General features: G+C 41.0%; 1 protein-coding gene across 2 annotated transcripts in view; it reads right to left on the reverse strand.

The window, feature by feature from the left end:
- Positions 1 to 24,892, reverse strand: part of PRKCE (protein kinase C epsilon) — a 488,848-nt gene that overhangs the window by 145,678 nt on the left and 318,278 nt on the right. For both annotated transcript variants that reach the window (XM_087436820.1, XM_004436690.3), the window contains 4 exons: positions 18,595 to 18,737; positions 16,072 to 16,168; positions 13,017 to 13,216; positions 10,215 to 10,388 (listed from right to left, as the gene is read on the reverse strand). In XM_087436820.1, the coding sequence (XP_087292946.1) occupies positions 10,215 to 10,388; positions 13,017 to 13,216; positions 16,072 to 16,168; positions 18,595 to 18,737 (614 nt within the window). The remainder of the gene's footprint in view (positions 1 to 10,214; positions 10,389 to 13,016; positions 13,217 to 16,071; positions 16,169 to 18,594; positions 18,738 to 24,892) is intronic.

Here is a 24,892-nt window from a genome sequence, read left to right on the forward strand (position 1 = left end):
CAGTTAAAAGTGGCACTGCTACAAATGGAGAAGGAGCATGAAGGTCCTGTCACCCCAGCTCATATAGGGTCTGTGTGTCCACGTGCACAAACATGACAACTCCTGAGGCACCACCACAAAACCTAATTTGAAAACTACAGCTTAGAAGAATAAGCAAATAGTTTAGGAGTATTGGTAAATATATTCCTTAGTGGTGAAAAACATGTCTACTAGACGAACATATATACATATGTATATAATGTTAAAGGCATTTAAATCTTGCTCTAAAATATGTCAATGTCAGACAGATTATTTACAAGTTATACTCAAGTTTATGTTATAGAAAGAAAGAAATACACATAGACAGAGGTGGTTCTGTCGCAGAGAGGCAAAAGCCACCTCTGGGCAGCGCATTCTGTTTCACTTACCACTAACATCAGCTCCACAGGAAGCCAAGCTCTTATTGGTGACCTGCAACCCCCAAACGCAGGGTTTCTCCACAAGATATTGCAGAAATCTTAGAAATCATTTGGTTGAAGAATATTTAGTGACAACGGAAAGAGTTACACTGTATCTCCTGGTGAAATAGTGTATCATAGAGTTTAGAGTATGACACCAATTTGATAAATATATATGTGTGAACAGATACACATTTCTGAACTGGAAATACACACATCAAAATGTTAGTAGTAGCCATTAGAATCATTCTTATTTTCTTTTTTGTCCTTATCTGAGTTTGCCAAATTTTCTACAATTAACAAATATTCTTTGTGATAAAAAATTAAATATTTTTTAAAAGCCAAGTCCAACAATTTTTGAAGAGAACAAAGCAATGAGTTCTGGGCACTCGATAGAGGCCAGCAATTTTCACACTGTGGAGCAATAAAGATGTTCCTACGATGCTTCGAGTTCCATGAGGCCAGGAAACATAAATACCTTGTTCACCACTCAATCCCTCAGCAGGTAGCACGGCACCCCACAATGCCTATGGCACTGTTCATAGTAGGTGCTCAATAAACCATGGCTGGATGGACAAGTGTGAGGGCCTTGTCCCTGCTCCAGCCCATTTTGGATATAATTCCTGTGTCCATGCCCCCTTTCTCCTCTCTTCTCTCTTGCACTTCCAGAAAACAAACGTTTTCAGAAACAAGCTGACAGATCCTGCTATTCTGGCCAGCTTAAGGAGCATTAATTTTTGTGTGTGTGTGTGTGAGGAAGACTGGCCCTGTGCTAACATCTGCCAATCCTCCTCTTTTTTTTGCTGAGGAAGACTGGCCCTGGGCTAATATCCGTGCCCATCTTCCTCCACTTTAAATGGGATGCCACCACAGCATGGCTTGCCAAATGGTGCATTGGTGCGCGCCCGGGATCCGAACCAGCGAACCCCAGGCCGCTACAGCAGAGCGCGCAGACTCAACTGCTTGCGCCACCGGGCCAGCCCCAAGGAGCATTAATTTTTAAAAATTCCAATCTCATTGAGTTCAAGTAAAACAGAGCTGTCACCCTGTGACCCTTTCTCATGTGTGTGACAGCAAATGAGGACTGGCAGGGGGTGGTTGGAGGTAAAGATATTTGAAGTAGAGAATTTGGACAGGAGGGAAGAGCTGGAGACAGAATAATGTTCTGTGAACAAGGGCTATCAGGAAATCTCAATTCCAGTCTTGGTTCTGTTACAGACAAGTTGTAAGATCTCTCTGGGCCTCAATTTTCCCATCTGTAAAAGGAAGTGACCCTACTTGCCTCATATAGACATCACTAGGAACATGTGGGATGGCTGATATAAGTGAAGGCATTTTTAAAAGCAACTGTCCTATTCAAAAGCAAGGTTTCCTTAGAGGCAAAGAAGTTACACAAGGCAGCAGCATTGGAGATTAAGAGCCAACACGCACACCTCTTTGTCCCGGGGGCATGTGAGCATTAATAAACTCTACAATCCTTTGTTTCATCAAGCAGAATGCAACCTGTTATGCTTAAAGATCTGGGTCAGGTTCTCTTCCTCCATGAAGCCCTGCTTAATTATGAATCCCATGATCTCCTCTGTCTGTCTGTCTGGGACACCCCTGGCCTGCCTGCACACAGACACACCCCAGTGCACACACACACTCTCTCACTCCTTCTCTCTCAATGCCCACCAGCCCTCTGCAGGCCTCGGACCATCCCTCCTTAAGAGACTAGAGCTTATTCCTTCAGTAATTTGACCAGGCATAAAAGTCTTGGTTATGCCCTGTGGTGATTTGCATGCCATAGGCCCTCACTAAAGATGTCTTCATGGGCTGATTAAAAGAAATGGCATTGTCTTTTTTATTCAACATAGTATTAGAAGTCCTAGCCAAAGAAATTAGGCAAGAAAAAGAAATAAACGGCATCCAAATTGGAAAGGAAGAAATAAAACTGTTACTATTTGTGAACAACACGATTTTATGTAGTATAGAAAACCCTAACGACTCCACCAAAAAACTGTTAGAATAGACAAATTCAGCAAAGTTTCAGGGTACAAAATCAATATTCAAAAATTGATTGCATTTCTATACTAACAATTAACTATCAGAAAGAGAAATTAAGAAAATAATCCCATTTACAATTGCATCAAAAAGAATACATTACCTAGGAATAAACTTAACCAAGGAGGTGAAGGACCCATACACTGAAAACTGTAAGACACTGATGAAAGAAACTGAAGACACAAATAAATGAAAAGATATTCTGTGCTCATAGATTGGAAGAATTAATATTGTTAAAATGTCCATATTACCCCAAACAATCTACAGATTCAGTGCAATCTCTATCAAAATTCCAATGGCATTTTTTCACAGAAATAGAACAAGCAATCGTAAAATTTGTACGGAACCACAAAAGACCCCAAATAGCCAAAGCAATCTTGAGAAGGAACAAACCTGGAGGCATCATGCTCCCTGATCTCAAACTATACTGCAAAGCTATAGTAATCAAAACAGTATGGTATTGGCATAAAAATAGTCACACAGATCAATGAAACAGAATAGAAAGCCCATAAATAAACCCATGCGTATAGAGTCAAGTTACGACAAAGGTGCCAAGAATGTACAATGCGGAAAGGACAGTCTCTTCAATAAATGATGCTGGGAAAACTGAATGGCCATATGCAAAAGAATGAAACTGGACCACTATCTTACACCATTCACAAAAATTAACTCAAAATGGATTAAAGACTTGAACATAAGACCTGAAACCATAAAACTCCTAGAAGAAAACATAAGCAGTAAGCTCTTTGACATTGGTCTTGGTGATGAATTTTTAGATCTGACTACAAAAGCAAAGGCAACAAAAGCAAAGCAAACAAGTGGGACTACATCAAACTAAAAAGTTTCTGCACAGCAGAGGAAACCATCAACAAAATGAAAAGGCAACCTATTGAATGGGCGAAAATATTTGCAATCATATATTTGATATGGGGTTAATATCCAAAACAAACAAAGAAATTAAACAACTCAGTAGCAGAAAAACAAACAACCCAATTAAAAAACGGGCACAGGATCTAAACAGACATTTCTCCAAAGACATACAGCTGGACAACAGGCTCATGAAAAGATGTTCAACATCACTAATTACCAGAAAAATGCAAATCAAAGCCACAATGAGATATCACCTCACACCTATTAGAATGGCTATCATCAAAAAGACAAGAAATAGCAAGTATTGGAGAGGATGTGGAGAAAACGGAACCCTTGTGCACTGTTGATGGGAATGTAAATTGGTGTAGCCACTACGGAAAACAGTATGGAGTTTTCTCCATACTGTTTGGAGTTTCCTCAAAAAATTAAAAATAGAACTACTATATGATCCACCAATTCCACTTCTGGGTATTTATCCAAAGAAAATGCAATGTTAACTTGAAAAGATATATACACCCCTATGTTCACTGCAGCATTATTTACAATAGCCAAGATATGGAAACAATCTAAGTGTCCATCGATGGATGAATGGATAAAAAAGATGTGGTATATATATATATAAATACCATGGAATACTACTCAGCCGTAAAAAGAAAATCTTGCCATTTGCAACAACATGGATGGACTTTGAGGGTATTACGCTAAGTGAAATAAGTCAGACAGAGAAAGACAAATACCGCATGATTTCACTTATACGTAGAATCTAAAAAACAAAACAAACAAACAAACAAAACAAAACAAAATTCATAGATACAGAGAACAGACTGGTGGTTGCCAGAGGGGAAGGGAGCTGGGGAGTGGGCGAAATGAGTGAAGGAGTTCAAGAGGTACAAACTTCCAGTTATAAAATAAATAAGTCATGGGGATGGAATGTACAGCATGGCAACTACAGTCAATAATAAGTGCATATTTGTAAGCTGCCAAGAGAGTAAATCTTAAAAGTTCTCATCACAAGAAAAAAAAATTGTAACTGTATGGTGACGGATGGTAACTAGACTTATTGTGGTGATTACTTTGCAGTGTATACAAATAGAAATATCTAATTATTATGTTGTACACCTAAAACTAATATAATGTAATGTTATATGCCAATTTTAGCTCAATTTAAAAAAAAGGGAAGAATAAAATATTTTTGATTGAGGTTCATTGGAAAAAAAAAGAAAAAGAAATAAATGGCATTGTTGTCCAGCCCACTACCAGGCAAGGATGGTATTCAGAAGTAAGGAGATGGAGTTTGCTGGAGTCTGATCACTTTGACAATTGATTCTGCCAATGCTAAGCCTGTACCCTCCACCATGGACCTCCTTTCACTGAAATTTAAAAATTATTGAGGCTATCTTGATTTGAAATCTTTTATTGGCAAGCATATTGATGCCCAGGCGGCTGCGTGACCCACAGACCAACTCATGGTGTTGAACATCTCCATTCACTCTCGTGAGGCACTCACCAAATCCAATCAAAACCCCTCCACCCCTACAATGTGCTGCCTAGGAAGGTGTGTTCTCATAGCAAAGAGATCATATTTCATTCAGTTGCTTTCTTGGTTCTTTTAGATTTAATCTGATATAGTCATCTCTTTTTTTAAAAAAAAAATCTACCGGCAGCCTAAGTTTTCACTTTGTTTTTTGCTTTTGTGTTTGCTGATCTTCAGAGTTAACAGTCAAAATAAACATCCGAGTTCCTTGAAACTACAGTTTTTTCCCTACGTTGTCAACACCCCTCAGCAGTTCTCACCCCATGCTCACATAGATTATTAAAACTTATTTAAAAAATGTCTCCAGTTGCTTTTTAAGGATTTTTCCATTCTGCATTTCCCCCAGGGCAGTGAGGGAAGTTGGCCAAGGGAGATTCTCTAGGAGTTTACCCTCCGTTTACGTCACAGCAGCTCACACAGGCAAAGCCCTCCAGGAGTTGGCTTCCCAGGCCTGGCAGGAAATGCCAAAGGGTGGGGGATGGAGATGATTAGGCAAAGATTAATATTTTGAAAGAGGAAAAACCATGGATGAAATTACTCAAGACAGGTTTTGTGGGATCTAGTTGGAAGGGATGATTTCACAATGAGGATCATACACAGAATCTAAAAATGCCTGAGAATTTTACTTCCTGTAACTACAAAAAAAATCAAAAACAAACCTACCACTCAGTGGCTCTCCTATCCCTAGCCTTCCGTGGATGAATGGAAATCCAAAAGAGGCAATTCCTGAAGTCACTCCTCTCCCGAAAGCCCTGACTTCGACCAAGCACAGAACTTTTAGAGCCTTGGCCCAGTGAAGCAGGCTCACGGTATCACTGTCCCGTCTCTACCAATCAGCTTCTGATCTTGCAGATACAGGAATTTTTCTCTTTATTTTCCAAATACCCTCCCCCTTTCTTCCTCTCCTTCCTTGCTGTTATTCAGCCATTGTCATTTACTTGGAAGAAGCAGGACACAAAGTGAGTTGAGAGTTCTAGTGTTGGAAAAATAATAATGAAAATGAGATTTGGGTCTAAGTTCGAGGTCTCTTCAGCCATCTCTTTGTCGTTATCCTCTTCCAAATGCTACCCATGCTTCAAGGTCCAGGTTAGGTTCCACCTCTCCCAGGAAGCCTCTCCAAGTGCCTTCTGCAGAGCTTCAAATGTATCACCTACTTGGCTCCCCTAGAGGTGCTGCCATGCTGTAGAAAAGCACTCTTTGCATGTCTCTCACCCCACTAGACAGCAATCCCCACAAGTTCAGAGTTGGTATGTCTTGAGCTTTGGAGCCCCAGAAACAGTAGTGTCTAGTATATTATAGATGCTCAAAAAATACTTGTATATTCACTGAAATAACTATAGGCCATATCTTTTTTTAACCAAGAAACAATTATTGTGTGTGTATATGAAAATATTAAACACTGCTGACAGTAATTTAACATCATCCAATTGAATGTCATCTGACAGTTTTAAATATAAAAATTTTAATTTCTCATCCACATCAACGGATGGTATAATTCTGTAATTTCTGTAATTCTTTATGGCTATGTCAGTCTTGATGAGCATAATGTCTTTATAAAATAAGAACTTTGCCCAGGGTTTTTTAGTCGTAAGAGAGAGGACCTGAGAGGAATGAGGTACTCCATCTTGGCTTGAGTCGGAAGTCCTTCTCCCCTTTTTGTACCATGTATCTGATAGTTAATTAAATACAGTTTTGTAGCTTTCTCTAGTAGCTCAGGTTACTCTATATCCCAAGGGGCACACAGCATAGCAGGAACCCAAGCCAAACATACTGGTTTGAATTTGCTTGAAATTAAAGTTATTGGCTTCACTTATTGGCCTGTCCGCCTTTTCTCACTCACTGGAAGGCTGGAGCCACTACATTTACTTTTTTTCCTTCCAGATCTCACAGAGAATGATCAGACTGTATGAGCCAAGGGCAAGTAGACATGGTACAGAAAAGCCCAAATCACTCTTGAACTATAACTTGGTCATTCATTGGGCTGTGGTGACCAGACCTAACTCATGACCTGACCTCATGACTGACGCCAATGTGTTTACACAATCATCGTCATTGGTCACCATACCAGACATGGTACCCGCACCTCACACATCTAAGTCCTGTCAGGCAACCTGTGTAGTGCATGGCCTGAAGTCATGTGTGATCTATCAGGAAGTTCTCTAAGGAATGTTTCCATAGGGGCTGTTTCTTCCTACACACTGAAAAATAAAGGCTACCTAAAAATAACTCAACCTGATGTAACATTATTGCTGTTCTGTGCATCATAATTAAACAAGAATGAAAGAAATCTTAACAGGATTGCTATCAGGTCTTGTATTCTTTAATCATGTATTATAGTCTTAGTCAAAACCAGTTTCACGGTGGCTCAGAGGAACTGTCATTTCTTTTCAGGAAAAGTGAAACTGAAGCAGGACTGAACTATGGCTACTAAACCCAGCTGCCATTCCCACCCAAACTCTGTCTAAATCCTCCCCACTCTTCAAGGCGTGACTTGAGCTTCCTCCCCGCTCCAGACCCTAAAAAGCACCTCCTCTTCTGAGTCTTCTTGGTTTGAGCACCCCTACCCAGAATGTAACTACTCAACACTGTTTGCTTATGGAAGTTAGTATAACTTCCCCATCCCTTACAAGGAAACCCCTCCAGTTGAGAATCATCTTCCTTTTTGCTGATAATCCCACACCCAGCACCTACCTCAGAGTTAGGTGAACAATAGCTACTCTTTAAAACCATGACTACTGGTTGTCATAGGAAAAGTCACATTTTCTAAAAGTTAAGTTGGGGGATTGTAAAATGATTTTCATAAGATTCCTTTCATTAGTAAGCCAAGGTCCTTCAGTGAGGTTAAAATATGATTCACTTTAGAAAAATTAGACGAACATACATCTATCGTGTGAAGTGGGGTGTGCCATGTTCTACCCAGTAATGGTGGCGTGGAAGAGGTGGAGCAAAGTTGCTCCTGTGACTGTGGCAACCTGACATCAACCTGAGAAAAGAGTTAGTAAATCTCTGAACTACAGAAGGAAGTCCTTTCTCTCCCCAGCCTTACCCCCAGCCACCCAGACCCTAATCTCTGTGTCAGTTTGGTTATTGTCCTGCCATAAAGGAAACCCATGGTGTCATTCAACACCATTTTGTGCTTCAAAAGCTCCCACACAATGAGGAATCTCAGTCTTGATATTCTACAATGCACAGAGAAGAACATGGCTGACATTGAAGACATTGATTCCCACTCCCTCATCCATTCACCAAGAGATGTAGAGAAGCTGACCTTCCACTCTGGCTTTCCCAAATCCACTGCATACAGGGGTTCCACAGAGTCCTCACAACTAGACTGGATCACTCCTAGGATGTTGGACCTCTTGGCAATGTGTCCAAGGAAAGAATACTAGTGTGGATCCCTGCCTAGGAAACCACTTCAGACAGTGAAAGACATGGCTCACCTGCTAGGTGCAGAGGAAGTGGGGGGTTCCCCCACAGAGGGGACACTGTGCTGGGTCAGGCACAAGAGAGTAGCAATGTGATATCAGAGCAAGGCCCACTGGATTGGGAGTCCCAGAGACCAGATGCCAAGTTCAACTCGGCCAATACAGAGTGTCTGTGGGCAAAAGACTTTTCCTTCTCTGAAATCCCATTTTCTCTCTAGGGAAAAAAGAAGAATAGAAGAGATGATTTTTAAAAAATCTTCCAACCCTCTGATTCTGGTAGTGAACACCTACCAGGTGTGAGGCCCTGTGATAGGCACCATGGAAGATAAAGACATATAGGTACATTTCTCATTAACCTAGAATTATGCTCGAGTGGAGAAAAGAAGAAAGTTGACCTCGTGATTGATCTTCTGTTATCATGTTGGGCTCTGCATGTGTGGAAATACAAACACACACACAGACCCACAAATATTAGGCATTACATAATACACATAAAAAACAAGGATAGCTAATAAAGTTCTGTGCTTATTCAGAAAAGAGATATCCAGATTTTCAGAAGATATTTATTATTCTCCTGAGAGATCAGAGGGATAGGACAAATTCCATTAGATCAATGTTTCTCAGTGTGGAACAGGTAGTGATAGGGGTGGAGCCTGAGATCAAATAATTGGGAAATAGTAAATTACACAAAGGTAATTTTTTTTTTATTGCAGGTCTCCTTAGAATTTTAACAAGCAAATGCATGTTGAGACACTTTATATAAAAGAGGTCAAGACTGCAATGTCCCAAACTATGAGCCACAGAGTTCTTGACTCTTACAATTTCTCACGTGATGAGAGCTCTGAGAAACACCCTTTGGGAAATAGTGTACCACAGAGACCGTAAATTCCCTCAGGTCAGGGACTGGGCCTTGCTCACCACTGTATCTCCAGTACCTGTCACAACGCCAGGCCACATGGGAAGAATTCAATAAAATAAAAATTTGCCAAATGACCAAATGAGTAATTGTTGAATTCTAAGTAGAACAACTGGCATCTACAATGACATGGAGGTGAGAGTGTGCCAAGGAGCAAGGAATCATCTCTCCATGATGGCACCCTACACTGCCTCGGCTCCAGGTGAGCACGGGCAGGAGTTTCAGGTGAGGTTGTCTTCGCCTTCTCAGGAAGCCAAGCGCTACAAATCCATAAGGCATCCTAAAGGTCTAACATTTTTTTCCCCCATAAAAGGGTGATAAAATAAGAGCTTCATGAGGAATGTTGGCATTTCTCTTCTTCACTAAGTAAAAAATCAGTTATGATACTCATAGGCCAGACTCCATAACGTAGTTACACATTATCTTTGTTTCTTTACTGCCACCTTCTGGTTCTCAGGCTCCTACATGGAAAATTTGAAATGCCACCTTCTATTTGTATTTGACTCTGGCATTTTAAGCACTTGTTCACATCCTTTACCTCGTATGATGTTATACAAGTTAGAAGCGGTTAGGGTGGCCTTTACTCTTTTTCATTTGACCTGAAGGCAACATATAACTTAAGTGATTTGCCTACTGATAGTAAATTAGGAGCAGCGCGAGGACTAACCACGCCTGTTGGTTTTTCGAAGGAGCAAACACTGGGTTTAGCCACTTGGCTTTGTCCAGCTACATTTGCAAAGAGCTCTATCGCTCTCTCATCCCTTCACAAGCACAACATTGAATGGAAAATTCCATGCCCTTAAAAAAGAGGATGCTGTTCAAATATACCCTGATCTTTTCAAGGGTAAAATCCATTCTACTTAACAAGGTCTTTGAGAAAAGAATGTAGAAGGCCTATAATTGATTTTTTTTATTTGACAGTCAAGATACCATAGTGTCCTACAGTGCTACCCCAAGATGGTGGTCCACCAGCTGCTTCCTAAACATACCTTGGTCTGGAAGCAGCAATAGAGTTGGGTTAGGTACGGGTGTTTCCTTGCCAGAGCCAAAATCCTCTTCTCTGTCATCGTGCAGTCCACGTCATCATCCTGAAGGATGACATCCTTCTTTAAGACCTTCACAGCATATACTTCATCTTTGCCTTTCAGCTCCGCCAACATGACCTGAAATCAATCAAAGCCACCTCTATCAATCTATACATGTATGGAATCAAAAGAAGAGACACAAATCAATACCAAATGCTTTAAAAACTAACTCCTTTTTCATTTAATTTTACACACTATAACAGCATTAAAAAATGTTTAGAAAAACTACCCATCCTAAGACAGCTACTACAACTTATTTATTTATCTTTAATCTCTAACAGAGGTCCCAGGCAAAAAAAAAGAGAAGTTTAATGTACATCTGTTAAGTAATTATTCATATGTTCATATATATTCGTCATACTTGCAATTATAGTATAGCAAATATAGTATAGTATTTTAACTGAACATTATTTGATAAGCATTATTTACATGGTCCCCATCATTATCTTGGTTGCTGATATTCAATTCAAGTAAACATATTACAATTTATTTAACCATTTACCTCATATTAGATGCTTGTTACATATAATTATTAAGTATTATATAAATAAATTGAGAGTATTTTTGTACATATAAATTTTTTTCCTTTCTTTTGGATCATATCCTTAAGATAGAAAGTCTTAGACGTGGATTATAAGGTTAAATATTTTGTACATTTCCTCACTGATTTTCAAAAAGGATGTACAATATAATACGCCACTAGCGATGCAAAAGTGCTTTAGTTTCATGGCAATATACCAACAGTGGGTATTTTCATGTAAAAAGCTTTTTTGCTCATGTAATGGGTGTGAAATGTTACCTCAATGCTATTTTAATTTACAACGAAACTTTTAAAATATCTGTTTTCTAATTGTATTTCTTTTGTGTGAATTATTTGTCAGTTTTATATGTGTCAAGATAACTTTGTCTAGTTATCCACTGGCTTGTGTTACTTACGAATTTGTAGGAGCTTGGTATATAAAGATATTAACACACTTTACTCTCTGCATAGATTTTTCTAAGCCTGCTTGATGATTTTCTGTTGTTTTATTTCCTATCGAGCACCATCATTTATCTTTATGTAGTTGGATCTGTCCTTGTTTGCCTCTATGGTTTCTTCTACAGCTTTAAAGCTGGGAATGTGATTCCTTCTCCAGAGAGCAAATTAACAGTTCTATTTTCTTCAAGTTTCCCTATCATTTAATATTTTGCACTCATTTCCCTACAAATGAGACAAGACTTTCTTCTTTTACATAACTGACTCCTAAGTACAGTATTCCAGTGTAAGTTGTCAGACTTAAGAGCAGCAACTCAGAAGCTTAACGAGGGAATTCATGATGTTGACCTGAAGACCTTCTGTCGCCCACATATAACACAAACTCTTTAAAAAGGCCTCAAGGTTTGGCTGTGATTTTTCCTAAGAAACAACCTGAATGCTCCAGAGTCATCAAAGTTCCCATCCTGCCTACACCATATGGAAACTTGGAAACTCTGAGCCTGCTTATTTCCCTTGAATCTTACTCAAAATTAAACCAAGTCCTGCTCACATCTCAGGGTTTTGCCAAGCCAGAGGACTGGGGTCTACTTCTTATTTAGCCAGTCTCTAAAGAATGTGGTTGCTTCAGCCTTTCCATTTAAGTAAACTCCAGTTACCTTCCTGCCTCAGGGATCTCAGGATGAGATGGGGCAGGCGAGATGGGCTGGAAACCAGTCCCGGTACCCTGGGAGCTTCACAGAGCCATTCCCTTCAGAGAGAAGTCGAGTGGCTCTGCAGCTCAGTGAGCTGACTGACCCACAGCCTGCTGCTTTCAAGAGTCCAGGACATGTGAGGGCACGTGACCCCGGGGGGCTCCCAGAGCAAAGCTCCTGGTCCCCAGGGCAGGGCCTCTTTGCTCCAGGAGGTCCTAGAAAGATGACTCCCATTGACTCTCAGGCATGGCTTTGTGAAGAGCAAGGAATCAGAGATCTCAGCTGAAATGTTAACCAGCTTCCTAGGCTCTCTGCCCTTCCATCTTCTTTCTAAAATGAACAGGGATTGTTTTTCCACATCACCCCACCTTCAGAATTGTGGCTGATCATATGAATGCTTTACTGAGCACACTCTGCATCCACACCCCATACCACTGTGTTGATCTCAGTGGGAAGCAGGATACGGAGAAAGGCACCAAGGGCAGAGGACCTTGATCCAAGACATGAGATGATTATCTCATTCTCTTGCCACATTTAGAGGATAAAGAAAACATTTAGCAAGTGCCAGACAAGTCAGTTAAATAACATTTAACTTCCAAAGTAATACAGGCTGAGATTTGCTTTGAGCCCTAAGTTCACTGAGGGCAGAGATTCTAGAGTTCATTTTCAAAGTCTTCAGAATGAATTAAAATCAGAATTTCAGATGTATCTCTGAAGAAGGGAAGAAATGTATTGTTATTATCATCGACAATGGAATGCCAAGCACATGTAAAGCAATTTAAACTTTTCAAAGTGCTTTCTCACCCACTATCTCACTCAGTTCCTGTCCTCATTGACCAATAAGAAACACTGAACCCCAAAGAGGTTAGCAGCAGAACCCCGGCTCCTACCTGCTTGGCCTCAGGCCATTTCCACTCAACAAGGAAGGGAAAGGTAACAAGACCAGGCTGAAATTTTCACTGCTTAATCTTAAATCAAACAGGAGGCCACGCCAGGGCGTAGAGAAAACCAGCAGTTCTCCCCACGCATGCCACAGACCTTGCCAAAGCTGCCTTTGCCCAACACCTTGATAAAGTTGAACTCATCCAGGCCCAAGCGCTTGGCCTGGCCTTGCCGGACTTCACCGTTCTCGCCAGGGCTCGATAGCTGGCCATCAGTGGATGATGCTGCCCTGTGCTCCTCCCCTCGGTTGTCAAATGACAAGGCCTTCCGGATGTTGTTTTCAAGTTCTTTTAGTTCTAGGGCCAAGGGTGACAAGATATTGCATTAGTGCATACCTCATGAGTCCTTCCCATTAGGACTCAATACTCAGAATATCCCCCCATGAGCTCTCAACTCTCTTTCTGGTTCTTCATAGCAACAGACCCAGTGTGGCAACCCTTTATGTTCTTTCATTTACTCTACACACTTTCACTGGCACCTAATACACAGCAGAGTCTAGGTGTGCAAAGAGGAGAAGGACACAGTCCCTGCCAACCAACTCATTCAGATTACACTGGGACCTGGCCACCTCACTGAAAGTCTCCTCTGCCTAGTAGCCTTTTCCATTATTTTAGGTGTAGTGCAAGAATTCCAGCCTTCTCTGGAACCTTGAAGAGTCCCAAAGGCAACAGGTACCCTTCAAGTTTCCTTTGAAGATTAGAACACCAACTAATTGAGAACTGTCATCATCGTAATCACTGGTGATGTAATTATTCCAACAGCTGGGACTAGGAAGCTTTTACCTTCTGAAGGACTTTACTTGGCCTTGTTGCTGGGTTTATTCTAAATACCCATCTCACACAAGCTTACCCAACAAAATGGGCAATGGGCTTATCATTAACAAAATAATTGCTTCCCAAGAGCGACATGTTGCAAATTTATCTCAGACGGGCAGGGATTCCTCAGGACAATTTCACAACAGTGAGGCAGTCTTGTGCTCCTCCAGAGTATGTGACCTGAATTACCTGGGGGTGATAATGCTGATGATACTTTGACCTTTTCTATTTGAGGAGGCTTTATTGTTAGCTATTCATTCACCAAGACACACACTTCTCTGTGTAGAAATGGGCATCTCAACCATAATCCAATTGTAAAAGATGCTCATGAATAACTGGGATTACAGAAGGGGAACATAAGCTATTAACCCTTGGGAATCAGAATCAGGCATGAGTGACCAGGTGCTGCAGGACAGAGAGAGATCTTCAGCTTCTTTCCAGAAGGACTGAGGCCCATGAGACCTTACTCATGGAATCTAGAGATCTTTCTTAGGTCTGGAGTTTAACTCCTTTGAGCTGTGGGCAAGGGGGGAGGGGGAGGAGGAGGACAGCTTCTGGGTCTACAGATAACCACACACCAAATCAGCAGTTTTTGATCACTTACTCTTCACTAAGAAAAACTTTTAGTCTCAGCGCAGAGCTAAAAGTCTCAGTTTCCAAGTTAAGTTATTAAATGGATTTGGGAAGACAAAACTGGGGTGCTGGGGGATACCAAAGCTTGAAGAAAATGTCTTTCTTTCTGTGTTCTTACAATGGAGGAAAGAGAAACTGTGACTTATTTCTGTTCTGCAGTAATGCCGTATCTTGCCAAAAGGGTTTTCGCATCCATTTGTCCTCCCATCACTGCTGGGTAATACTGGTACCTGCATTGACCGGGGAGAAAGAGAAGCCCTGAGAGGCACTGCATCCTACCAAGGCTGGACAGCACGCTGGGTAGGAGCCAGCCTAGAAAGCTTGTCACGTCATTCCTACTTGGGGTCTCTTTATCATATGACCCTGTCTCCTTGAAGCTCTCAAAGGAGGTCTCAGCATTAAAAAGGGAAACCTGAAAACACCCACACTGGTCTAGGATAATACCTACTCATTTGGAGGCCCCAGAATACCATCATATTACTTATAGATGGGTCACATCTCTTTTGGAATGAAGCAGAGTATAAAGACACAGAAAGTTAATCAGAGCAGCACGGAGAGGAACTCAGACCAATTATTTTGTGGCCTCAGGATTGGAACACACATCACCCCCCCATCTTACCCCCACCCTTTGCAGCTGTTTTATTTACTCCTGGTAAGAAGAGCTGGGTCACAGTGATGACCTCCAGGAGGGTTTGAGGACATGGATTCTGAGAGCAGGGTCCCTAAGCCAGGAGGGCAAGGTCTCGCCCTTACCACTGACTTAGCTCCTGACCTTTGGACAAACATTTTCAACTCTCCAACCTTCCACTTCCCACCCTGTAACATGGGGACAGTGATGGAGCACCAGCATAAAGCTGGGGTGAGCCTAAGATTAGGATAATGAATACAAAAGGGGCTACAGAAAAGTGGGGCACTGTTGTTATGCAAGATGATGATTGCTCCTCTGTAGATGCAAATATCCCTGCTCAGGATGTCTGGTGCTGGTCACCAGAGAGGAAGGTTTAGATGTGTAAGTGCTTCCTCAGCCTCAGCCTTCTTGGATGTCTACAGAATTCAGAAACCTCTGATTACATTAAGCATATTCTTAGGAAGGGGAAGGAGACATCCTGAGCTGAGCTTTAGCGAGTAGTCAGGCCTAGAGCTGACTTCTTCCCCACGTCTTCTCGTCTTCTCGCAATCTCTCCTTCTCCAGCTTGGTCTTCCTATCCCCACCCACCCAGGCCAGGAGAGGAGATGGCCTCCCCCGCCCATCCCATGACTCCTGCCCTGATCTCAGGTTTTGGGTATGATGATTAGAGTCAGGAAAGGAAAGGAGTCAAACTCAACTGAATGGCAGTAACAGGCCTGGGAGTAGACACTGGGAAGAGCGTTAAGAGAAGGGCTGCACCCCTCTCCCTCTCCTATACTCAGGACCAGGGAAAGGGGCGAGGGAAAAGCAAGAACCACAACATGACACACTCTCTCTCTCTTACCCTGCCTGGGAGGAATTTAAGGCAGGCATGGCCATTTAGTGCCTCACCCTCAAGAAAGCCTTGTAGAATGAAAGAACAGCCAATGAGTCAACAGGGAAAGGGCGTCTGAAGACCTTCCAGGGCTGTGGCTGTTTCAGCTAACAAGGTCATTCTTAGGTGGAGAGGCCTCAAGCTCCTTGGTCCTTCCAATGACAGAGCTCAGAGGTAAAGAAGCAAATCTGAGGGTCTCACCCTGGTCACAAGGGGAGGTGGGTGCTGACTTTGATCGATCTTCCTCAGATGGCGAGCTTCCAGAAGTAGGCTGCGGGGACTCGGCACCAGCAATGAGCTAGAGAGAGAGGGGGAGAGTGGCATCAGAAGGGAGGGTGGTGAGTTTCTCTGAGGCCAAAAGCATCAGGACACTATACCAAGGGCCATGGGTGTCCCTGGGGCACAGTAGCACTTGCTGAATTGATATCCTGAAGGCACACACTCAAGGCTTCATTTGCCAGTTAAAGGGAAGAAAACAAGAAACTTGTTTGTTTGATTTGTATTCTATCCAAATATAACTGACCTTTCTAAGCAAAGCTCAACCTTATCCCTTCCATAAAACCTCCCCTGCCTATCCAAGCAACGCAAGTGACCTCATCCAAAGCAATTTGACGCTGGCTGTCTCTAACACCTGTTTGGCATTTATTCATGATCCCGTTCAGCTTTATTTAGCTAACAATACCTGTAAGTGTCTATTGTGTGGGCTCTCTTCTCAGGGAGACTATAGGTAAGACTCTATCCAGTATTTGTATTGCCTCTGGTGACTGGCACAAAGTGATACGTGTAACAGAAGCTCAATAAATATTTTCAGATGTATTGATATTTGTTGGCAAATTTTAAGAGAACACCCCCAGGGAAGTCTATTTCCTGGCACAGATGAGGGCATGTCCATTTCAAGTTTCCATTAAAGTTGGAGGTTTGGACTAAGAGATCACAAGCACTTCTGTCCCCTTTGACTCTTGATCTTCCAGCTCTGCGCACATGTCCTTTCCGGATGATGGACTACGTGCGAGGGGCAATACGAAGGGAACCAAAGCTCCAGCAAGCCTGATGCCCCTGCAGAGAAGCCCTTTTAGCTTCTGAGCAAAGGCACTTCTCTCCCACCCTTTCATATGAACTGCAGCTACCACCTGCTTCACTTGGCCTTTTCCAGCTTTTGCATCAGAAGCAACATAGCAATAAAAGTATCAGGGCTAAAGTCCCTTAGTCTTTTACTCTTCCCCTTCCTGAATTTCTTCATTTTGGCTTCTTACCACCAGGTTCCTCCAAATCCAAGAGAGACAGACAATGCCTGGCATGATAGCTCATGTAAACATGGGGGAGAGGGCAGGTACTGAGTTTTCTTTCAAATGTTTCATGACAATTAATAAAGATTCTGTCTCAATTTGCTTCTAGTAAGAAAAAAACCCATGTCTCCTGAAAAGGGCTCTCTCTAGAGCTCATAAATGTGTGTGACCAACATTGTCATCACTGTTTGTTTGCATAACCTGCCTCTTCAGTGGGGCCCTAGCATTCTTGGGTGCTGGCATTCTGCTTGCAATTCCAATGCCTTGGGTTCATAACTGAAGTCCTGTTTCTACCAGTGGGATTTACAGAGCTGAGAAGAGCCACCAGAAGCACAAAATCTCACAGTTAACCAGGAGAAGAGAATTTTTTTTTCCTCCAACTCCTGCAAAACAGCTTTGTTTATTGGGAAGGTAGAGAAGAAGAAGTTTAAGAAGATGGAAACAATCCAGACCTTCCCATTCAAGGGAAAAGGCTCTTCTGAGAGGCACCAGGGAGAAAGTGTAGGCAGCTTCTAAAATGAGAAGGGAAATACAGGGCCCTTCAGAAGGTATTTCAGGGCAAAATTTAGGGAGAACATTTAGGAGTTAAGATTGTAGAAGCACCCAGAGTCAGACCTGCTTTTCTAGTAAAAGCTTGAGAATGCTCAATACTGGGCAAGAAGGGCCACTGTCCACCCCACCCCCACCAGGACTTCTTGCCCAGTTAACATGGTTCTGATTTTCTCATAACTTACTTTTTCAAAGACTTCTTACATTTTCTAGGCTAGGAGCCAAGGCTAAGAAGGGCCTTCAAACAAAATGCTATGGATGCCTTTAGCTCTATGTACATCTGTGGGCCCTGACTTACCAAAATAACATTTTAGCAAATGGATCTCTTCCTACTGACATTCAGAATGTCACACAGATAGAGACAGGGCTTTGGTCTCCAAAGAAAGGCCCAGATGTTTCATGTCGTGGGGCATTAACAATATTCCTCGGGCAGCTGAGTGCCGGCACTATGGCAAATCTTCTTGGCTTGCTCCCTAGAAAAGAATGTGGTTCCAGCTCTTCATCCATTTATCCTCATTACAGTGATACCAGGGGCGAAGTTCAAACACTGATATTGCTTTCATGCCAGTTCTGGAGGCAGAGAAGTCTACTTCCTTGTCTAGAGTTGTGCTTTTTCCAGAGGGAATTCCAAAGTCCTCATCTCAAAGTTTATGTTCCCCCGAGAAACATAACACTTGAGGCTTGCTTTGATGTTCCCCCACCTCTGGAACTGAAGGAGACTTTAATGTTACCTGCCTGATATTTTTTTTTTCCTCTAAGCAAACGCTGTTTTGAGTACAGTGTCGCAAACCCAGCAATCTTACATCCTCACTTCAGGGGACTCTCAGGAAGACAGCCAGAGACGTTGGCCCACAAAGAGCTCCAGAAACACCGCTGAATAGCCAGTTACCTTTTTCCTCCTCTGGCCACTGTTGGTGATTTTGTCCGGAGTGACGCCTAAGTCAGCCAGCACTTTGGCAATTCCTCGGGCATCCACTCCACAGTTGGGAGCCACATTGGTCTCACAGCGCCGGTGAACGTTCATTTTGCAGACTGCAAGGAGACACAGAGAAGATACTCCCAAATGTTCACGGCCTACAAAAGTGAACTTATTTTTTTCTGATTGTAAAAGTAATACATGTTCATGTGTTAGAATTTGGAAAATGCAGAAAGACGAAAAGAGAACAATAAAAATCACCCATCGTCCCCTCACACAGAACTAAAATCATCCATCAAACCACCATACAGAGATAACCACTGTTTATGGATAAATAAATAACACATTTAAATTTCCTTTCAGGAAGCAGAACGATCACTGTAGAAGAACTTAATTGGTTTATCTTAGGAAAGTTCATTTGGATTCTGAACCCAAATGGGTCACGTGTATACAGTCCACTCTATTACTCTGCTAAAATGTAGACATGTCCACAGTAGAGCCTACTAAAATGCTCATCTGAAAATGAGGAGACTGAATGAGGTGACCTCCAAGGCCCCTTTCAAATCGAAAATCCAACTGCAAAGGAACAAAGGCCATGCTTGAGCGTCTTTGTTTTGCTCACATCACTTCGTTCTCCTTGGTGTAGGACATGAGAGGTGAAAACATAAACGGTTCTGGTTTCCAGTCCAGCGTGTAAGGAGCTTGGAAGTCGTCACTCTGTACTAACAAGGAAAAGCTGAACAAACTGGAAAACCCACAACTCTTCTCAGATTTATCAGAGAAGTGAGGTCACAGGGCAAACTGCTTCCCCCCAAACGGGAGAGACGGACAGGCGACCACAGTGAATCACAACTTCCTGCAGCAGAAACTCCCGAGCAGCAACCACTGCGGAACCAGAGCCAGGGTGGGGAGCCTGAACTAAAACCGGCAAATAGCTGGAGTCTCGGTGTGGAGGAGTCTGAGAGTCAAAAACTCGAGGCAGACCCCGTCACAGGGGCCCCCACACTGTTGTGAGTTTTACCACTAGGAGTTCAACCAGGTTCTCACAGTGAATATTGGAGAAAAACTCTTTTATGCTTCTGGAAGGGGGAAGGGATAAGGAACCATTCTGAAACACACCACAGCATTCTGTTCTTCTTAACAAGGCCTGTGCTGAGGAGAAACTATTTTGCCAGAGCCTAAACTTTTGTAGTTTTATCAGATCCCAACAGATTCAGGGGAAGGAAAATACCTAACTCCAGCCTGCTCTAGCAGCCCTGTCCCACATAGAGGGGGGAAAAATAAGTGAGAAACACTTATGAAGCTCCTAGACAGAGGCACAGGCTCATTGAAAGACTGAGATCTAATCACAGGACTACAGAATGCTTCCCCTCCCCCCCCTTCACGACCACATCACTAAAGGCCTGCAATTCCTTTTATCCAGGACATCATGTCCAGCTATCAAGGGAAAATTACAAAGCATATTAAAAGGCAAAAAACACAGTTTGAAGAGACAGAGCAAGCATCAGAACCAGACCTAGACGTGGCAGGGATGTTGGAATTATCAGACCAGGAATTTAAAACAACTATGATTAATATGCTAAGGGCTCTACTCAATAAAGTAGATAGCATATAAGAACAGATGGGCAATGTTAGCAGAGAGATGGAAATTCTAAGAAAGAATCAAAAGGAAGTGCTAGAGATCAAGAATACTATAACAGAAATGAAGAATGCCATTAATGGCCTACTAGTAGAATGGACAACAGCTGAGGAAATAATCTCTGAGCTTGAGGGTATGTCAATAGAAACTTAGGAAACAGAAAAGCAAAGAGAAAAATGACTGAAAAAAAGGAAGAGAATATCTAAGAACTGTGGGACAACTATAAAAGGTGTAACATATGTGTTATGGGAATACCAGAAGGAAAAGAAAGAGAGAAAGGAACAGAAGAAATACTTGAAGCAAAAGTGACTGGAAACGTCCTCAGATTAATGTCAGACACCAGACCACAGGTCCAGGAAGCTCAGAGAACACCAAGCAGAATAAGTGACAAAACGAAAAACAAAAAACAAAACAATAACAAACTACACCTAGGCATATCATATACAAACTGCAGACAATCAAAGATAAAGAAAAATAATTTTGAAAGAAGCCAGAAGGAAATAACACCTTACCTATAGAAGAGCAAAGATAAGAATTACATTTGACTTCTTAGAAACCATGCAAACAAGAAGAGAGTAGAGTGAAATATTTAAAGTATTGAGAGAAAAACCACCAACATAGAATTCTGTACCCTGTGAAATTATCCTTCAAAAGTGAAGGAGAAATAAAGACTTTCTCAGACAAATAAAAATTGAACAAATTCATTGCTAGTAGACCTGCCTTGTGAGAAATGTTAAAAGAAGTTCTTCAGAGAGAAAGAAAATGTTATTAGTCAGAAACTTGGGGGACCAGCCCAGCAACATAGGAGTTAAGTTTGTGCACTCCACTTTGGTGGGCCAGGGTTTGCGGGTTTGGATCCCAGGTGTGGACCTACACACCACTCATCAAGCCATTCTGTGGTGGCATCCCACACACAAAATAGAGAAAAATTGGCAAGGATGTTAGCTCAGGGCTAATCTTCCTCACCAAAAAAAAAACCAAAGAAAAGAAAAGTAAAGAAACTTGGATCTACAGAAAGAGCATCAGAGAAAGAATAAGTGACAGTAAAGTAAAAGCTTTTATTTTTCTTATTCTTAATTGATTTAACAGATAACTGCTTTTCAAAATAATAATAGCAACACTGTATTCAATTATGTATGCATATATGTAAATCATATGTATATAAATATATATGCTTATGTATAAGTGAAATAAATGACAGCAATGATACAGTGAGTGTGTGGGGGGGAATTAGGATTATTTTGTTATTATAAAGTACTTGCACTATCCATGAAGCATTAGAGGGTTATTTGAAAGCAGACTTGATTAGTTGCAAATATATTTACAAACTCTATGCCAACCACATAAAATAAGTAAAAAAAGAAGAACTGATATGGTAAAAAATGAGAGAAAATGGAACCATATAAAATGTTCAGTTAAAACCACAAAGGGCAGGGGCCAGCCCGGTGGCGCAAGCGGTTAAGTGCGCGCGCTCCGCTGCGGCGGCCCGGGGTTCGCTGGTTCGGATCCCGGGCGTGCACCGACGCACTGCTTGGCAAGCCATGCTGTGGCGGCATCCCATATAAAGTCGAGGAGGATGGGCACAGATGTTAGCCCAGGGCCGTCTTCCTCAGCAAAAAAAGAGGAGGATTGGCGGATGTTAGCACAGGGCTGATCTCCTCACAAAAAAAAAAAAAAAAAAAAACCACAAAGGGCAGAAAAAGAGTGGAAGACAAAAATAGAAACAAAGAACAAGGGCATTAAATAGAAAACGGTAGCAAAAATAGTTATTAATCTAACTATATTGATAATCACTTTAAACATCAATGGTCTAAATACACCAATTAAAAGACAGAGATTATCAAAGTAGATCAAAAAACAAGACCCTCGGGGCCAGCCTAGTAGCAGAGTGGTTAAGTTTGCACGCTCTGCTTCGGTGGCCTGGGACTCACAGTTTTGAATCCCAGGCACGGATCAATGCACCACACATCAAGCCATGCTGTGCTGGTATCTCACATACAAAATGGAGGAAGATGGGCACAAATGTTAGCTCAGGGCCAATCTCCTTACCAAAAAGAGGAGGATTGGCAAGAGATGTTAGCTCAGGGCCAGTCTTCCTCACAAAAAAAACAAAAAGAACAACTATATGTCATCTACAAGAAATACACTTTAAAAATGACACATATATATTAAAATTAAAGGTATGGAGGAAAATATACCATGCTAACGCGAATCAAAAAAAAAAGCAGGAGTAGCTATGTTAAGTTCAGATAGAGCAGACTTCAGAGTAAGGAAAGTTATCAAGGATAAAGAAGTGTATTACACAACGATAAAGGGGTCAATTCTCCAAGAAGACATTAAAATCCTTAATGTGTATATGCCTAACAACAGAGCATCAAAACATATGAGGCAAAAACATAGAATTGCAAGGAGAAACAGATGAGTCCATTATAACAATTGGAGACTTTAACACCCCTCTATCAGAAATGCACAGATCCAGAAGGCAGAAAATCAGTAAGGACAGACTTGAATTCAACAGCACCATCAATCAACTGGATATAATTGACTACTATATCTATTGACTACTTCATCCAACAACAACAGAATACACATGCTTTTCAAGCTCACATAGAACATTTACCAAGATAGACCACATTCTCAGCCGTAAAACACACCTTAACAAATTTAAAAAAATGGAAATCATACAATGTGTGTTCTTAGACCACAGTGGAATTAAATTAGAAATCAATAACAAAAAGATAGTTGGAAAATCCCAAATACTTGGAAATTAAATAACACACGGGTCAAAGAAGAAACTTCAAGAGAACTTTTAAAATATTTTGAACCGATCAAAAATGAAAATACAACTTATCATAACTAGCAGGATACAGCAAAAGCATCCTTGAAAGACACAATCTGCCAAAACTCACACAAGAAATAAACAATGTGAAAGGCCTATATATATTAAAGAAATTGAATAAATAATTAACAACATTCCAAAACAGATAGCACCAGGCCAAGATGGGTTCACTGGTGAATTCTACCAAACATTTAAGGAAGAGATTATACCAATTCTCTATAATATTTTCTAGAAAATGGGAGCAGAGGGAACATTTTCCAACTCATTTTATGAGTTCAGCATTACCCTAATACCAAAATCAACAAAGACATTACAAGAAAAGACAGCAACTAACCAATTTCTTTCATGAATATAGAGGTAAAAATCCTCAACAAAATACTAGCAAATTGAATCGAACAATGTATAAAAAGAAATATACACCATGACCAAATGGGATTTATCTCAGGTATGCAAGGTGAGTTCAACACCTCAAAATTAATTAATGTAATCCATCATATCAACAGGCTAAAGAAGAAAAATCACATAAGTGCAGAAAAAAGCATTTGACAAAATCCAACACTTATTCATGATAAAATCTTTTAGCAACCAAGAAATAGAGGGGCACTTCCTCCACTTGATAAAGAACATCTACAAAAAACCTACAACTAACATCATACTTAATAATAAGAAACTAGAAGCTTTCTAGTTTCAGGAACAAGACAAGGATGTCCCCTCTCACCACCTCTTTTCAATATTGTGTTGGAAGTATTAGCTAATGTGATAAGACAAGAAAAGGAAATAAAAGGTATACTGATTAGAAAGGAAGAAATAAAATTGTCTTTGTTCACAGATGATATGATCATCTATGTAGAAAATCCAAAGCAATTGACAAAAAACTTCTGGAACTAATAAGGGATTATAGCATGGTTGCAGGATACAAGGCTGAGATACAAAAGTCAATCACTTTCATATACACCGGCAATGATCAAGTGGAATTTGAAATTAAAAACACGATATCATTTACATTAGCACCTAAAAAAATGAAATACATAGGTATAAGATCTCACAAAATATGTACAACATCTATATGAGGAAAACTACAAAACTCTGATGAAAGAAATAAAAAAAGAACTAAATAAATGGAAAGATATTCCACATTCATGGGTAGGAAGTCTCAATGTTGTCAGGATGTCAGTTCTTCCCAACATGATCTATAGATTCAATGCAATCTCAACCAAAATCCCAGAAAGTTATTTTGTGGATATTGACAAACTGATTCTAAGGTTTATATGGAGAGGCAAAAGACCCAGGATGGCCAACACAATATTGAAGAAGAACAAAAGTGGAGGACTGACATTACCTGACTTCAAGACTTACGATAAAGCTACAGTAATCAAGACAGTGTGTATTGGTGAAAGAATAGACAAATAGATCCATGGAACAGAACAGAGAGCCCAGAAGAGACCCTCAAAAATATACAACTGATCTTTGACAAAAGAGCAAAGACAATACAATGCAGCAAAGATAGTCTTTCAACAACTGGTGCTGGAACAACTGGACATTCACACACAAAAATATGAATCTAGAAACAGACTTTACATCCTTCACAAAAATTAACTTTAAATGGATCATAGACAAAAATTCAAAATATGAAACTCCTAGAAGATAACATATGATAAAATCTAGGTGACTTTGGGTATGGCAATGACCTTAAACACAACACCAAAGGCATGATCGATGAAAGAAATAATTGATAATGTGGACTTCATTAAAATTAAAAACTTCTGCTCTGCAAACGACATTGTCAAGAGAAT

This window comes from Ceratotherium simum, chromosome 11, assembly GCF_057802395.1.
Source record: "Ceratotherium simum simum isolate JZ-2026a chromosome 11, ASM5780239v1, whole genome shotgun sequence".
Taxonomy (NCBI): domain Eukaryota; kingdom Metazoa; phylum Chordata; class Mammalia; order Perissodactyla; family Rhinocerotidae; genus Ceratotherium; species Ceratotherium simum.